General features: G+C 40.3%; 1 protein-coding gene across 1 annotated transcript in view; it reads left to right on the top strand.

Moving 5' to 3' along the window:
* The window catches only part of LOC134754578 (anion exchange protein 3), a 146,933-nt gene extending 129,946 nt beyond the window's left edge, over positions 1-16,987 (top strand). The window contains exons 10-20 of the mRNA XM_063690895.1: positions 2,212-2,358; positions 2,966-3,554; positions 4,950-5,131; positions 6,043-6,272; positions 7,316-7,482; positions 7,667-7,821; positions 8,269-8,516; positions 9,081-9,295; positions 9,901-10,109; positions 11,608-11,778; positions 13,280-16,987. Coding sequence (XP_063546965.1) covers positions 2,212-2,358; positions 2,966-3,554; positions 4,950-5,131; positions 6,043-6,272; positions 7,316-7,482; positions 7,667-7,821; positions 8,269-8,516; positions 9,081-9,295; positions 9,901-10,109; positions 11,608-11,778; positions 13,280-13,348 — 2,382 coding nt within the window. The 3' untranslated portion in view covers positions 13,349-16,987. The remainder of the gene's footprint in view (positions 1-2,211; positions 2,359-2,965; positions 3,555-4,949; positions 5,132-6,042; positions 6,273-7,315; positions 7,483-7,666; positions 7,822-8,268; positions 8,517-9,080; positions 9,296-9,900; positions 10,110-11,607; positions 11,779-13,279) is intronic.
* Positions 16,988-18,202: the final 1,215 nt, after the last annotated feature.

Raw genomic sequence — 18,202 nt, 5'->3', positions numbered from 1 at the left:
CGCACGTGGCATACAAATACAAGCTGCGTGGGTATATTCAAGGAAATTAATCGTAGGGGAGACCGAGGTGAGTGGTGACAGAGAATTGAGACATTGTCGGTTTTTTGGAACCTCTTAACTGCTAGCGAGCTCGCAACAGTGCGCGTTTGTTAGCTAGTAACTTGAACTAACAAACGCGCGCTATTGCGAGCTCGTTATTAGTTAATAGATTCCAAAGAGTCACAACTCTCCTCTGTCACAACTCACCTCGGTCTCCCCTAATGTCCGTTGGGATAACTACGAAAGCGGGGTAATTTGAAAAATGGCAAATGTTTACTAAACTAGAAGGTTTTTATTTAGCAACAGTGAGCAAGATGCCTTGCCAAGCTCGGCCGAATTGCACATTTTAAAACTACGTGTTAGATTGTAATGAAACTTTGCACATACAATGACATGAGGTATATCTAGGTCTGTAATTAGTTTATGTAGCTCTAGTATATAAAACAAACGAAATAGAGCAAAAACTAGTTTTGTATGAAAAACTTAAATTCGCTGTTTTTTTTACTAAAGTTACATAAACTAATTACAGACCTAGATATACCTTATCCTATTGTAAGTACAAAGTTTCAGAGCAATCTAGCTAGTCGTTTTAAAATGAGAGCGGAACTACGTTTGTATGGAGAACCGAGCTTGCCGGGGACTTAAGCGTTGCAGTAGCTTAAGTGTTGCTAAAGTATGAAATGCTTCTGTTTTTATAGATACTTACCATTTTCAAAATTAACCCGCTAGCGAAATTACCCCATTGCACCTTATCGTGATTGCATTGCAGTGAACTATCAGCTTTACACCAACATTGTTGAAAATCGATCGATATAACCATTATTTGCCATTTGTACAATTTTTCAGCATTCATTGAGTAGTGTAAAATAGTTGCCATGTAAATTAAGTCTGCAAGAATCTCTCATCGAGTGTTGATCCCATTTTTTTGATTGAATCATGTTTTGATTTGTTTTTAGCTTTATTTCGCGCCCTTGTTTTAGACTATAATAATTAGTAATATTTTGCTATTTCTAGTTAGCAAATTAAAGAGTGCATGTTTAATCGGGACAATAAATGTGAGGTTCCATTTATACTTTTCAAAATCATCTTTTAGTCTTTTTATACACGGTGTAACATGAGGAAACCGAATAATTTTAACCGCGTATTCCTATCATATTTAAAGACTAAAATGTCCTATAAACTTTTTTGTAATTCGCCTAGTTTCATAATTAATACCAATAAAAAAAAAACAAGTTTTTATTGTTACATAGTGCAAAACACTTTTTTGATAGCGATGTTGTCACTATCGGACGTAGTCTACGTATCCTTATTGATAGATGTCAAAAAGTGACAAGTAACACTTTGTAAAAACTAGGTTTTACAAAAAAAAAACCTTTACGTTTTAAGTGATAAGTTTACCAATAATATTTACTTTTTATGTATGTACACACACACCCATTTAAAAAATCGAAAATTTTTTTTTTTTTTTGCGAATTTGACCTAAACTTATTAAATTTTTTCTTCTTTTGGCCTCAGAAAAGCGTGGTTAAAATCTTTCCGTTTCCTCGTGAACACCTTATACATAATAGCCTTCTCACACGAGCTTAGTGTGGGACATAATGTTCTGTAATGTTTATTATTTACTTATTTATATCAGAGGTCCTTCCCAAATACTTCCATTTAAACGGTACTTGCATTTAAGGTCCCAAAGGTACTCTGCAAGCTGATTTTTTTTTTCAACATTTAGCTATACTCCGCGAGATGAATATTTAAGTCATATTGAACAACATCTACTATGAGACTAATCTTGTTATAAAAAAAACCGGACAAGTGAGAACGAGAGAGACTTTTTAGTATTTGCTGTTATCCCGTTTTTAACCTTCGGGTACGGAACCCTAAACCAATGCTGTCCTACACAAAATACATATTATGGATAGTCAGAAGCCTCATTAGAAGATCAGCGCTGGAAGTAGTGGTGAAATCAGAAATCATTTCATTTTCTCCTTCCTATGTTTTTTCGCAGTTTTGTATAATTTATTCCTTTATAATTCTCTCTTGGGCTGACTGAATTATTTTTATCTATTCTATATTTTTACGACTTCAATAAAAGTTGTTCTGAATGACTTTTCTATTTAACTCGCAGACGGTTAAACGTTAAATAAACCTATTATACAAAAGGCTCTCTGTATACAGAACTTGGCGGACCCACGTCGGCGCCGAAGCTCAAATGCTATACCACTGGACAAACCCAGCATGCACGAGGTGAAGAAGAAGGTATCCACGGCCGGCTCCGAGAAGATAGACCTCAAGGAAGTGGAGTATACAGTCGCTGGTTCACAGGTAAAATATGTTCAAAGGCTACACAATGATCAAAGTAACTATACCCTTTACACACCACACTTTAAAGAAACTCGCGGATTGCTCGTGCTTTCATCATGCTTCAAAAAGGATGACTCACGCTAGAATTAACGGTCCAGCCGGCCTAGACAGGCAGATAGACAGGGTGGAAGAGATCCCTTATAGGGATATGTTCGACTTTGTATATTGTATATATTTTGTTTTGATTGTGTCTGTGTAATCTGTCTTATGTACAATAAAGTATTTACATACATAGGTACATACATACAATTGCTTTCGCTACGACAACGAAACGCTTTGTGTCTTTCTATCACTTTTCCATATAAGTGCGACAGTCACAGTTGCGTTTCGATCGCTACGGAGCGTAAGCGATTGGCATGTTGGCTACGCGGCCGGGTTCAGCCCAAGGCGCCCGACATTATTTTCGTCGCCTTGGCGATGTCTCGCGGTGATACATGGGGGTCGGACGCTTCGGTACGGAACCGGGCCGTTCTAGCATGACTCATCCTTAATGCATCAGAGCAGTTTCTCGAACAGGTTCATTCGCCAGATCTGGACGCGCCTTTACAGTCCATTTTTCCAATCACAGGATGAACTGCGCCGTGGCCACAATGAAGCCATCATGAAGCGCATCCCCGGAGACGCAGAAGCCACGACCGTCCTCGTAGGAGGTGTCGGCTTCCTCGACCAGCCCACCATCGCCTTCGTCCGTCTCGCACATGGCATCCTCATGCCCTCGATCACGGAAGTCCCCATCCCTGTCCGGTTCATGTTCATCCTTCTGGGCCCTGTGACTGCCGAACTAGACTACCACGAAGTCGGTCGATCCATCTCAACTCTAATGGCGAATCCTTCTTTCCACAATATCGCTTATAAAGCTGACGACAGACAAGACCTACTATCAGCCATCAATGAATTCTTAGACGATTCCATCGTGCTCCCGCCTGGTGATTGGGAGCGGCAGGCGCTCCTACCAATGGATGAGCTCCGTGCGAAGAGCGAGATGATTCGCCGTCGCAAAGCCAACGCATTGGAGAAGAAGAGGGCTTCAGTAGCTGCTGGGGCTGGGGCTGTGACCATTTCTGAGGAGAAACAAGCGCTGCTGAGGATGGAGACGGCCGGATTGCCGCCTAAGGAACCTGAGGGGCCGCTTGAACGCACCGGACGACTTTTCGGAGGTAGGAAGACCTCTTCGTCGACAGACTTATTGACTAATTTGACTTCCAGATGCTGCACACTAATCTGATACCACTGAACCAATAGTTCTTCAATATTTTTATAGCATATCACTATACTACGTTACAATAAAGACGAGCAACCAGAACGAACAAAATGTTGTTTAAATTAAACAGTCGGTATAAATAAACAGATATTTATTCAGATCAATATTTTACCCAATAATGCTTATCCGCACGTGGATTCTGTTCTTGGCAGCAATGTGCTAAGATTATGGGCATGCGTAATATAAAATATGATTGCAATTGCTCGCTCAGTCTATTTTGGCTGCGTGCGACTAATCTAGTATTTGTTGTTTATTTAAATAAATAAATGTTAAGATACTGTGTATGTTTGTGTTTAATGGGGGGGTATACGTTAAGCACAATCGGATTAGGACTAATCTCAAAATCTCTGGAACAGTCCTGAAATTTGGTATGTAGGTTAATAAAAGTTTTTTTTATTAACATACATACCAAATTTCAGGTTCCGATTTCGTGGTTGGTCCCATAGTAAAAGTTGCTCAGTATAATCCCAAAACCTCCCTGGCAACGGGAATGCATTTATTTTTTAGCCACCCTGTATAAATTTTGTGTTCCTGCTCTATACAGGGAGATTGCGGTCAAATGCTTGCCTTTTTGTAATAAATAAAGTACATTGTTTTTAAAAAAACATTACGACCCTTTTCAAGCCAATTCGTTTTAAATTCATAGTTTAGCATAACAATGATGGGAGTCAAATGTTAAGGCATGGATTATCATCAACTTATTATCAGTATTATCAGAATAATTAAAAATGTATGTCGTAAAAAGTGACACTGTAGTAGTGGAACCTCTTCTTCTTCCTTGTTTCCTAATGACTGAGGGTCGCGACCACATGAGGTCATGTTTTTGTGCACCAAGGGAGAGCCTTGCACGATTCTGCACGATTTCCCGCCTTCTAATAAAAGACGCCTGTGTAGAACCCTGGCAGGCCTTGTTTACAATATCCACCCAGCATATGGCCGGTAGATATCCTTGTGTAGTGTCACAGATGTCTAGTGGAATACTCCATTTGTTTTGTTCAGGCGTGATACGTGACATCAAACGGCGCTATCTGTACTACATCTCTGACTTCACGGATGCTCTGAACGGTCAGTGTGGGGTCGCCACCGGCCGGTGGATATCCATGTGTCACAGATGTCTAGTGGAATACTCCATTTGTTTTGTCCAGGCGTGATCCGTGACATCAAACGGCGCTACCCGTACTACATCTCCGACTTCACGGATGCTCTGAACGGGCATTGTGGGGCCGCCACCGGCCGGTGGATATCCATGTGTCACAGATGTCTAGTGGAATACTCCATTTGTTTTGTCCAGGCGTGATCCGTGACATCAAACGGCGCTACCCGTACTACATCTCCGACTTCACGGATGCTCTGAACGGGCAGTGTGTGGCCGCCACCATCTTCATGTACTTCGCCGCTGTGTCCTCCGCTATCACGTTTGGAGGCCTGCTGGCTACTAAGACGGATGGGAATATTGGGATCTCTGAGACATTGGTGAGATGTTTACTGATGTTAATTTTTACTACAGTTTGGCATTTACAAATTACAAATATGTGCTACAATTCACAAAATGTAGTGTAGTATTGTAATTTCTAACATCTATTTTCAATGAACCTTTCATAGAAAATATCCAGGAAAGTGTAACAGTGAAAACGTTGAAAAGTGCGAGGGATATCTAATATGACTGGAAATCTGACGTATAGATGTTTAGATATTGGTTTTGATGAAAATACGAATCTATATTTGAGTCTTGAGTTATTGTATTAATCACTTTGTTGGGCATATTTTTGTTTAGATATTAACAGTAAATCGATTTTAAAAGCTTCCATTTATCTTGTATAAGTACAGCCAAAAATGAAACCAAATTACCATATGCTTAAAAAACTATAGGTTAATATTGTTTTTAAATAAAAATAAGTAACTTTCATGTAACCTACAATATTTCCTAAAATAACAAGACTGTTAGCTACCAGAGGAGTGACTGTGGGGCATCCTGATACAGGTTCATTAACCTAAAAGGAACTCCCAACCAATGGCAATTAGTACATACATACATACATATAATCACGCCTATTTCCCGGAGGGGTAGGCAGAGACCACGGATTTCCACTTGCTACGATCCTAACATACCTCTATCGCTTCCTTCACTTTCATAACATTCCTCATACACGCTCGTCGGTTTAGGGTGCTCTTGACCTGGCCTTTCTTCAGGATTTCCCCGATCTGATCAGAAAAAGTCGGCCGAGGTCTGGCCCTTTCAACTCCCGTTTCTACCTCTCCCTTATACACAATTTGTAGATTAAGCTTAATAAGGAAATACAATCATTTTCATTTTTCATTTCACCTATGTGTTCAAAACGCGAATGTTTGAAATGTTATATGACTTTATTATTGTTTCCATTTAGCTATTCACTAGTTTCGGTGGCATACTCTTCGGGCTGCTAGCGGGGCAGCCGATGATGATAACGGGAGCGACTGGCCCCCTTCTACTTCTGGATGAATCGCTCTTCAGCTTTTGCAAGTCTTACGGGTTCGACTTCTTGGCTGCGAGGATGTATTGCGGACTATGGATGATCGTAATAGCACTGCTGATCGCTTCTGTTGAGGGCAGCGTTGCTGTCAAGAAAATCACAAGGTTAGTGTGATAGCAGATACAATTTGTTTAAAAATAAGTTTTTGGCCAAAATTTCATTTTTGGTACAAGTTTTTACCGCTGACTGTACTTTTTTTCCACAGGCAACTAATACTCATCGGGACAATTCTAAAAACTCTAAATACAATTAGGTTGCGTTGTTTTATCACAGAGTTCCTATGACTAACTCCTGTCTTCATCATCAGATCAGCTCGATGGTACCATAATATTGCATTGTCACTCGACTTACATGCGTATGCAAATTTTCAGCTTCATCGGAAACCGGGAAGATGGTTATATTAGTTACCTTAGATTCCATTACATAGTTAGTTACATACAAGTCGACCTAGTAAAATTATTTGGATTGACTTTTTAACAAGCAGAAATTTAATTGTGGAAAGCTTACTGCCTTGGGTGAGACTTGAACTCACGGCCTCTGGCTGACTTTCTTGCTGACAGTAGATAAGTATAAGCGCTGATGGTCTAGCGGTAAGAGCATGCGACTTGCAATCCGGAGGTCGCGGGTTCAAACCCCGGCTCGTACCAATGAGTTTTTCGGAACTTGTGTACGAAATATCATTTGATATTTACCAGTCGCTTTTCAGTGAACGAAAACATTGTGAGGAAACCGGACTAATCCCAATAAGGCCTAGTTTACCGTCTGGAAAGTTAGATGGCAGTCGCTTTCGTAAAAACTAGTGCCTAGGTCAATTGGGTAGTTGCCTTTTTATAATGGTATTTTGAACTATCTTGAAAATGTAACATAGAAACGTAATATTGGAGCAGCGAATGTGTCAACTACCCTATTTTTGGGATTAGTCGCCAAGCGGACCCCAGGCTCCCATGAGCCGTGGCAAATTGCCGGGACAACGCAAGGAAGATAATGATGAGTAGGTATGTATTGCGTTTCAACCTGAAGCAGTAACCCGCAATTTCTGCTCTCGATTGTAAATCAATTCCCAATGAACTTTTTCGACGACCGACGATCAGGATATGCAGGATAGAAGGTACGGCATAATATAAATATCGAGTTTTTTTAAACGCAGGTTTACAGAAGACATCTTCGCGTTCCTCATCTCCTTGATATTCATCTGCGAGCCCATCACGAGTCTGATCAACGTGTACCGAGCTCATCCTCTGGGCATTGAGTACGCCATGTACGGGAAAAACATCAGCACACCCGGGAATAACACTGTCCTCAACGGCACTGAAGGTACGTTCCTGATCTTCACGTCATCTGGTATTTTGCCGAAAAAAAGACAGGGACGAGCTATAACGACAAACTTTTTGAACTGTCTTCAGAACTTAGATTGCTCTCAACTTTTATTTGCCCCATAATTCATGATGATGATAGATTTAATGATAAAGCCCTATTTAAAGGTTATCTGTTGTTGCAGCGGACAACGCCACTGTGTGGGGTCCTCCTCTTCTGCCGCCGCCGCCTGCGCCACAACCAAACACCGCTCTGTTCTGCACAATCCTCACCATGGCTACCTTCATCATCGCCTACTACCTGCGTATCTTCCGTAACGGCAAATTCCTTGGACGCAGCGTGAGTACTCTGACCTTAAAGTGCTTGAGACTTCATCATAAATACTACCTTGAAGACACCACACTTATCAACGTGATTCATCGCGATGTAGGCTTGAGCTGATGATAATATAACATGATCATTGAATTTCTGAATTCCTATAATTGGTTGCTTTTGTTATACATACATACTGATATACAGACGTGATTAGAATCGGTAAAACACCATAACCGGAAGAACATAATCGTAATTTCTAGTTAATGATCTTTTCGCAGAAATGCCCTCGCGTAATTTCTTAGTTAGGGTAGTTTGCGTCAAACCGTGTGACACGGTTGAAATATTAACAAAATTGTACGGCAAGTTTCATAGTTCACTCCTGAGTGGCATTGCCGTTGGTCAGTTCGTCAATTGTGGTTGGTTCAACCAGTCCTTACTTGCCGCATCTTAATTTTTCTATTACTCTGACAGGCGCGACGTGCGTTAGGTGACTTCGGAGTCCCAATCGCCATAGTCCTGATGGTGGGTCTGGCATCTGCTGTTCCTGTCTACACTGACACATTGCGTGTTCCCGAGGGTCTGCACCCCACTTCCCCCCGATCTTGGCTGGTGATAATGAATCCTGGCCTGGCGACTATTCCAGCCTGGGCCGCGTTCGCTATGGCCCTGCCTGCGCTCATGGTCTACATCGTCGTTTTTATGGAGACGCATATCGCAGAGTAAGAAGCTGACGCGACTGTTTATTTATTGTGTCCGTGTCTATGTCATCGGGCAAGTGAAGTCAAACGCAAGGACTATGATTAATTCATATTGTGTGAACTTATATAGATGTTTATGCGTTTTATGATTTCACTTGTAGTGATGCTAACCGCATTAGACGTCTGCAAATACTGTCTACTTATAATAAATGTGTACTAAAAATATAAAGTTAAACTTTGTTAATCATACAGAAAAAATTGGAGTAAAACGATAATGAAATTGATCAGTTCAAAAATGTATATGCAGATGACGTGTAGTTTTAATTAACATCATGAGTACTCGTGATTCCACTTTCATTAGATATAGATTTATTTTAAAATCATATGCCAAGCGATGTCTTTGTCACAAGCCTCAGCATAGCGAAAATTTAATTTAGTAAACACCTCTTCAATTGCGTAGTCCGAATAAGCAGCGCATTCCCTTAAAGTCATCTATTTTCTCAAGCAAGATCTTCTTAGCTCCGAAGCCCCGCATTTGCGGAAAGCCCCGCAAGCGGGCTCCGTCTATATCCCTCATTCCCGCAGGTTGATCGTCGACAAACCCGAGCGCCGACTGAAGAAAGGCAGCGGCTTCCACATGGACATTGTGATCATGTCGTTCGTGAACTGCATTTGCGGCATGTTCGGCGCGCCGTGGCAGTGCGTGGCGACCGTGCGGTCGGTGTCGCATGTGGCGGCGCTCACTGTCATGTCGACCACGCACGCTCCTGGTGACAAGCCGCATATCGTTGAGGTTAAAGGTACGGTACAGTTTACCTTACTCATTCCACGTTACTTACGCGTGTTAAGTACTTGCAGTAGTACAATTATATGATAGCGTTAAAGGCGAACTGTAATTTGACGCATAGAAAAACAAACCTTTAAATACTAAGCGATTGCAGCCAGAGCGCTATGAAATCTGTTTAAATCAAAAGACATTGACGCACAATTAACGAAACCATAGTTTTCAGAACAAAAACTGACTGGCCTGCTGGTATTTCTAGTTGTCCTACCAGCCAGTACCACCTAGTTCAGATTAAATACAGATCTTTCGGTTTTTGACTATTCACTCTCGTATATATCCCTTTGGACGCCACGCATATCGTGTGCCGTGCGCCATCATGTGCAGCGGGCTAAGCACAGCCGTATTTTTAACGCCTGTCACCATGCCTGTCACGTTTAAACAAGTATGTAAGTGCGAAAGTGACAGGCATAGTGACAGGCGATAAAAATGCAGCCATGCTGCCACCGCAGGTAGATATTGGGCTGTAGGGCTGTAGCCGCGCGCGACAGTATGACGTTTAACGTCTTTATTGGTCAAATGGGTGTTCGAGGGAGTATTTTTCTAACAAAAACTAATTTTCAGAGCAACGCCTGACTGGTCTACTGGTAGCCTTCCTCACTGGTCTATCGGTGTTGGCCTCCGGTCTCCTCACCCTCGTGCCGATGGCTGTGTTGTTTGGGGTGTTCTTCTACATGGGCATCTCCGCGCTGGGAGGCATACAGTTCTGGGACCGTTGTATACTTATGTTGAAGCCGGTGAAGCATCACGCTCAAGTGCCCTACGTGAGAAGGGTCAGTAATGAGTTATTACTAATAACTATACACTTGGTTTGGATCGAGTTGTCGTAGGTGGCGATGACAATAGATCAGGGATGGTCGCAGTGATACACAGGCTTTGGAGCCCTATATAGCCCCTAGCACGAAGAAGAAGAAGAACTATACATTATGTTAGATCCCCTGCTCGTGTCAATAAACTTATAAAACTTGTGTACGAAATATCATTTGATGAAGTTATTTTACGAAGACAGGAAACTATTGTAAAACTTGCTTGCGTCTGCATAAATTCTAAGCTTAGAACTGTAGCCCCGAACCTCTTGTTCAGTGAGAGGAAACTTGTACCCAGCAATGCGTATATTGGTAATGTAATTTTAACTTGTAATTTGTAATTTCGAAGCTCAAGTTAAGTTATGTTAAATCACGCCACTTCTGTAATAAACATACATCGGGGTTTTCGGTACGGGAATGATTTGAGTAAGAGTAGAGATAAACAGATAGGTTAATCTGGGAAAACATCATATTATGCCTAATGAATAACGACCTCTCTGTGAATATGATACAATGTTATAAGTATTTAAAAAAGTCATTATAATAGGTATTAAAAAAATAAAGGTATCTAATATTATTACGTTTTTAACACCCCCTGTAGGCCGAGCACATGATTGGCGCGACAGTATCTCGCCGCGAGATAGACTACCCGTCTTTTACTAACTGTATGAATTAAAGAGGGACGGATAGTCTATGTCGCGGCTAGATACTCTCGCGCCAATCATGTGTTAGCCCGGCTGGCACTGACTAAAATAACCGACTTGGTTTCACTTTTCATCTCAAAACTTTTTTGTAGTAGAACTGCTTTGCGAGACTTGTATCTTTTTACATGTAATCTGATTTTATTTTCACCACATAAGCTTGTAAAGGCCCTCTTTATTTTTCAAAAACGGAAGAGAGAGTTGCAATTTATCCACAAGAGTAGCAAAGTAATTTGATGCATGAGTTGATTTCTGATGTCAGCGAGTAGAATTGACTTTTAAATGATGATTTTTAATGATAGGTAGGTACTATAGTTGGCCAAACCAAATTGTCAGTACATCTTTTTTGTTTAAAAAAATATATTATACTTTTAAACGACCAATTCTTGTATATATGTATAAATATTTATATATTTCAGAGATCTCGGAAACGGCTCTAACGATTTCGATGAAATATGCTATATGGGGGTTTTCGGGGGCAAAAATTTATCTAGCTAGGTCTTATCTCTGGAAAAACGCGCATTTTTAAGTTTTTACATGTTTTGTTTTGTCACCCAGATATTTTTTTTATTTAATCTGGTAGAAATCTGCTAGAGTACGGTCTGTTTTTAAGTCAATACCTACTCTTTGGCTAATGTCAAACATTTCCGCACCGATAACCCCGATGTATGTTTATGATAATTATTAAACGGCCGTCAACGGTACAAATAAGCGCCCGTATGGGGTGAAGATAACGACGATCTCTAATGCATGTTGCGTTTTAGGTACCAACGTGGAAGATGCACATGTTCACGCTGGTGCAGCTGTCCGGCATCATAGTGCTGTACACGGTCAAGTCCTCGCGGTTCTCGTTGGCGATGCCGTTCTTCCTGGTGATGATGGTGCCATTGCGTATGTCGCTGGCCTGCTTGTTCACACCGCTTCAGCTCCGCGCGGTAAGTTCACCAGTCCTCGTGGTTCTCGTTGGCGATGCCGTTCTTCCTGGTGATGATGGTGCCATTGCGTATGTCGCTGGCCTGCTTGTTCACACCGCTTCAGCTCCGCGCGGTAAGTTCACCAGTCCTCGTGGTTCTCGTTGGCGATGCCGTTCTTCCTGGTGATGATGGTGCCATTGCGTATGTCGCTGGCCTACTTGTTCACACCGCTTCAGCTCCGCGCGGTAAGTTCACCAGTCCTCGTGGTTCTCGTTGGCGATGCCGTTCTTCCTGGTGATGATGGTGCCATTGCGTATGTCGCTGGCCTGCTTGTTCACACCGCTTCAGCTCCGCGCGGTAAGTTCACCAGTCCTCGTGGTTCTCGTTGGCGATGCCGTTCTTCCTGGTGATGATGGTGCCATTGCGTATGTCGCTGGCCTGCTTGTTCACACCGCTTCAGCTCCGCGCGGTAAGTTCACCAGTCCTCGTGGTTCTCGCTGGCTCTGCCGTTCTTCCTGGTGACGATGGTGCCATTGCGTATGTCGCTGGCCTGCTTGTTCACACCGCTTCAGCTCCGCGTTCAGTCAAGTAGGTAGAGCATGAATATACTCCGGAATACTACAATATTGGAATAGCGGACCGATTGTTACAATAATGCAATATACTGGAATAGAAGAGTACCAATAGCGTCAATCCGAATTCCGGTATTTGACATTTTAAGTTCCGTTTTACGAAACTGCGATAGTTGTGAATAAAGTATTTCGACCTAATATCATTTTTTTTCTCTTCTCTTTAAAAAATTCTCTACTTATTATTAAAACAATATGTGTGTATGAAATGCAAATTCCAACACACATTTTTTTTTAAATAGCCTATCTTGTTTCCCACTGCTGGGCAAAGGCCTCCTCTTTCTTCCGCCACTAATCACGGCTTGGTGCATGCTCCCGCCAGTCGCTGCAAAAAGCTTTGAAATCATCCCGCCATCTCTTTTTTGGTGTGCCTCTTCACGGGCAAAAAAAACATATAGGTTATAGGTTTTCGCGGGCTTGGTTTCCGCAACTCGACGCCATATATTGCGCCTATTTTGCGTGAAAAAAAAACATATATAAACAGAAAAATAAATAATTTTAAATGGTCAATATCAATACCGGTATTAGGGATTGTCCAATATTGGATCCACCGTCAAGTCCTCGATCGCTTGCTGATGTTTTAAAGCCAACAATTTAAAATATTTTAATCGGTGTCTTGGTATTTTCAGAAACAGTAGAGGCGTTCCTAATGCAAAAAAAAACCGGCCAAGTGCGAGTCGGACTCGCGCACCGAGGGTTCCGTACTTTTTAGTATTTGTTGTTACAGCGGTAATAGAAATACATCATCTGTGAAAATTTCATCTGTCTAGCTATCACGGTTCATGAGATACAGCCTGGTGACAGACAGACAAACGGACAGACCCTTTGGGTACGGAACCCTAAAAATGTTTCTTCAATTCTTTCATTTTTTTTTAAATAAACTGTTGTTTCAGTTGGACGGAGTGCAGAAAGAAACGGATGATGATGAACCGGATTTCTACCAAGAGGCACCGTTGCCGTAAACGCGAGCGTCAACGGAAACGCTCATGTGATTCCTTCTACATATCTGCCAAGAATCGTTGGTGGACGGAACATTCCCCGGTTTACTGATGTGCCTCCGGAATGTTTCCAAAACTGCGAAATTTTGCACATTGAAAAATTTCGGAAAATTTTCATATTTTTGTGTGTATCGAAATTTTCCGTTTCCGTAATTGTCTATGAAATTTTCTTGAAATTTCCGAGAATTTTCCCAGTTTTTTTTTTAACTCCGTAACTGGCATATTGTATTCGCCTTCTGTACGTTATATGAAAACGCCAATTTATTGAGATTTTAGGTATAGAAGTTTATTTTTCATGCCAAAGAGACACATCGTGGATTAATTAGCTTGAGAGAAGACTAGTAGACGATTAAATTAAAATCTTACGGTTTTATGCAACTGGCCCGTGGAACTGGCAACTGGAACTTGGCCCTTATACTGGACATTGAATTTCTAATAATTACTGATGTGTCGTCGGAGAGTTCCCAAAATTGCGAATATTACACATTGAAAAAAATTCCGGGTATCACCATATTTTTCTATGGTGAGCGTAATATTCCGTTTTCAAATGTAAGAGTACTTATTTTTCTATGAAATTATTCTGAAATTTCCAAGAACTTTTCCAACTTTTTAAAACTCACCGTAACTCGAAATCTTTATTACGCGTGCATACACGCAGTATCTTTTTGGCACTTTTCGATATTTCGTGTAATGACCACTTAAAAAATATTGTATGAAATATTGTTGCCAACATTATTTAAATGTCATGTCATGTTTTTTTTAATTTAATTTTTTTTAATCCTCTAACAGAAGTGTATCAGATCTTACTATTTAAAATAGTAGAAGATACCGTAGGTAGAAATCCACTAGATGACATGAAAAATATTTGTTAAATTTACAATTTTATTTCAAAGTAAGCGCTTGGTAGTAGAAAAAGTATTGTATGTAGCGTTGTTTAACTGAGTCAAAAAATACTCGTGGCGTCTTTATTAACAATTTTCAGCTTCGCCTCAAATTGTTACTCACGCCACTCGCCTTTTTGACTTTTAAACAACGGTTGCATAAAATACTATTAAACTATTTTGATTTTATTAGTTAGTTAGTGAAGTTTATTACTTCAACTTCAACTTAAGTTTGTTAAAACGGCCTCTTACTTACTCTGTACACTTATAATTAATAGTAGAGAAACTAAGGAAAAATGTATTTAGTACTGTTGTTTTATTTTAGGATTCTATATAGAAAGTATTATTGTTATGAATGGTAATGACTTATTCGAAGATTGTGCAGTTCAATGATATATCAGAACGAAAATTCGTGAAAAAGAGACGCACTGATTCTTACATATTTATTCAGACTATATCTTTAGAATAAGCTTGAGGATAATGGAGTTTACGAGAGTTAAAATTAATATAAAATATATGTTAGAAGATTACAGTAGTGTGTTGTTTGAATCTTTGCATCTTTAAAACATTACAATTTTAAAATTCAATGTTAGTTGATATATAAACATTTATGTACCTACTATTGGGGACATTCGCGGTGAACCAGTTCAGAATGTTTTTACCTAGATCCTTACGAGCGAGCTATCCACCCATAGAGATCTCAGATCACCAATTACGATGCATTTAGGATTCTATATCTTAATAATGAAAAGGGTAAAAGCAGGTAATGAGGCAAATGGGTAGTGAGGACAATTTATAGTTGTTGTTGTTTAGGCTAAGCTTCACCTGCCCAGATAACCGATTAGGATACATTTTGGATTCCTTATCTTAGTTTGCAAATGCCGGCCATCACTAAAGACAATGGATGGCAATAAATTTCATCTGAACTAACCTTTTTTTTTCAACACCCACATTTTTAAGTGACATGCTATTGGTCATCACTCTCGTGTAATCGCCTGACCGCCTGCAAGACGTTTAAACGATTTTTGCCCTTAAGGTCCGCAAATGTCCCCGATTGTACATCACACAGTAGTTGTGTCCATAAACAATTTTAATAATAGAGTTAAATATATTATAATCCTTACGAGTATGACCGTGAGAACGTGACTGTATGGATTATTCTTTGCTAAGGTACTTAATTTCCATATTTATTATCGGGTTCACTGTGGGGGTCATAAAAAGAGCTTATAAATACACTTTTGTACAGTCGCAACCAGATATATCGGAGCGGCCAAGGTGCTCAAAATATCTGCACACGCGCTTGACAATAGAGGCGTGTTCAGATATTTGTGAGCACCTAGGCCGGTCCGATATATCTGATGGTGTCTCTATTGGGTAACTAACGAAAAAACGAATTAGTTTACTTTGGGTTTTTGGCTCGGCATAATACAAATATACACATTGTGATACCTACTCTTTTTCTTGCGTCATCATATAATTAGTAAAATATCTATAAAAAGTTAGTAACAACGACATTTTAAAATTCCTACTAAATGATTTTAGTTGGTACAAAGTGTCTCTGGAAGTGTGGATCAAATCGAATACTAAACAAAAAGTCGTGGAAGTATGACTACTGGGTCACCTTACTTCTGATATATAGCCATCAAAGGCATTGCTCGAAGCATTGCTTTTACCTTTCCTGAGAAAATATAACTAAGTAGTCTCAATAAGGCCTTAGTGAAATAGTAACTTAGGCCTAAGCCAGAGGCAGATGTGAAACTAATTTCACCTCTGTATAGAAATGATAAGGGCAAGTATTTTTTAGGGTTCCGTGACCAAAGGGTAAAAACGGACCCTATCACTAAGACTCCGCTGTCTGTCTGCCGTCTGTCACCAGGCTGTATCATATGAACCGTGACAGTTGAAAATTTTCACAGATGATGTATTTCTGATGCCGCTATTACAAATACTAAAAACAGAATAAAATCAATATTTAAGTAGGGCTTCCATACAACAAACGTGTTTTTTTTGTCGGAACCCTTCGTGCGCGAGTTCGACTCGCACTTGGCCGGTTTTTTTATGATATAGGAGCAATTTCCGTCCTCGGACGCGATAACACCAGAGGGCAGCGAACCTGCCTGTAACATAGCTTTGCCTGCGTTGCCGGCCTTTAAGATTGGGAGTACGTTCTTTTCTGGAAGGTTTGAAGGTCGGCTCGAAAATACGGCGAGCGACAGTTCATTCCAAAGCTGTGCGAGACAGGAAATTTCTGGAAAAACGCAGTCATGTCATGGCATGTGTCTCCTCGGGGTCCTTTAGAATGCGACAGGAAAAGCGCTGAGATAAGTTAGCAGTACTGATGTGCCGTTGTAAAGATTCAAAGTTATGAATCTTCTCAAATGATTTTTAGGACTCAGACCCTAACCCGTTAAACAAAAGCCTTTGTTTCTTATATGGAGAGGCACCTTAGTCGCGTGCCGAGCGCGTGCCAAAGCAACCATGTCGTTAAAAGCAACTTTACTATCGTGATAGTAGTAAGGTTCAAAATGTAACAGCTCATTTTGAGATAACGAGTTTGGGTGGGACGATCGGAAGACAGTGTGTGGCCTCAAAATACAGAGCTGCTCCATAAATTTGATTTAATAAAAATTTAATCGAGTTTGTGTCCGTTCAGTCAGTAGCGGTAGCATTGGTAACCGCTGAATAAATAAACAAAGGCTTTTGTTTAACAGATTAGGGTGGGAGGCGTAAAAATCATTTGAGAAAATTCATACTATACGAAATATCCACATGGAAAAATTATCCCATTTTACTAGACTTATATTGACCGGGATATGGACCGTGATTACCTTTTGTATTGTTTTCAAGCTCCCGATAAATCGACGCAGTTACATGCATCTTGTTCACGGGGCTCGAAAACAATACAAAAGGTAATCACGGCCCATATCTCGGTCAATATAAGTAAGAAACTAACTGTGAATCAATCAAAACTGTTTTCCCATTTTATCTCAGATTTTCCGTTTATAACAAGTTTGCTTTATATTCTATAAAATGTTCCTGAAATATCCGAGCTTCTTCATCTCTGTTGAAACTTTCCCCAACTTGCATGTAATATGTAAGTAGTAGTACCTATCATCTAAAATATGGACCCGGGTACGTCCTTAAACTACGTCCAAAAGCACCAAGGGATGGGCAGCAGCGTCCTTTAAGCGCGGTGCTATACGGGGTGACTGTGACCAACATTCTGTATTCCTCAATTATCGGATCAGGTCACTACTATAAAGTAGTCAAAGTGCAAACGTAGTTCGGTTTGAGAATATATGAAGACGGTTTTTGCATTATACAACATCAAAGCTCCCCGTATACTGCGGTCTTTAACCTAGCCAAACTTATGTTTTAGTCTTCCTGGTTAGGATTAAGATTTTTTAAGGCTTAATTTGTTATATTCCTCAAGATATGTCGCCCTGCTTGTAACAAGCGACGTCGCGCGGGTTTTTTACGTTTTAACTCTTCTTTTGCAAGTCAGGTCCCTTGGCTAACACTAGCATTTTTTTATTCCATCGCTATGGTGTCCATGGCAACTTGGCAACGACATAATTTCGTGATTTTTCTTATCAGGCCAACTATGATTTTAAAATTTCGGTTGGATTCTGCCCTTGCAAATAGTCTAGTCTCCATTTGCCCTTGATATAAATGTGTAAAAATTTAATATATATTACTACAATTTTATTATGCGTTAGCCCCCTCTTAAGTTACCTGTCGCTCAAGTAGTATAATTATTACACTTATATTTTAATATATACATATATTCGATTTGATTCACTCTTTTAGGGATAGCTAGTATATGTATCTAAAGAGCTTCAAATAAAGAAAGTAATATTAGGCTATATTTTCTTAGCAGAGCGTAATGCATAGGTGATTGGGCTGAATGAGTGTGATATTAAGTAGGTGTGTAAGT

This window comes from Cydia strobilella, chromosome Z (assembly GCF_947568885.1).
Source record: "Cydia strobilella chromosome Z, ilCydStro3.1, whole genome shotgun sequence".
NCBI lineage: Eukaryota > Metazoa > Arthropoda > Insecta > Lepidoptera > Tortricidae > Cydia > Cydia strobilella.
Note: the sequence above shows the minus strand (reverse complement) of the source record. Positions and strands in the feature narration are given on the sequence as shown.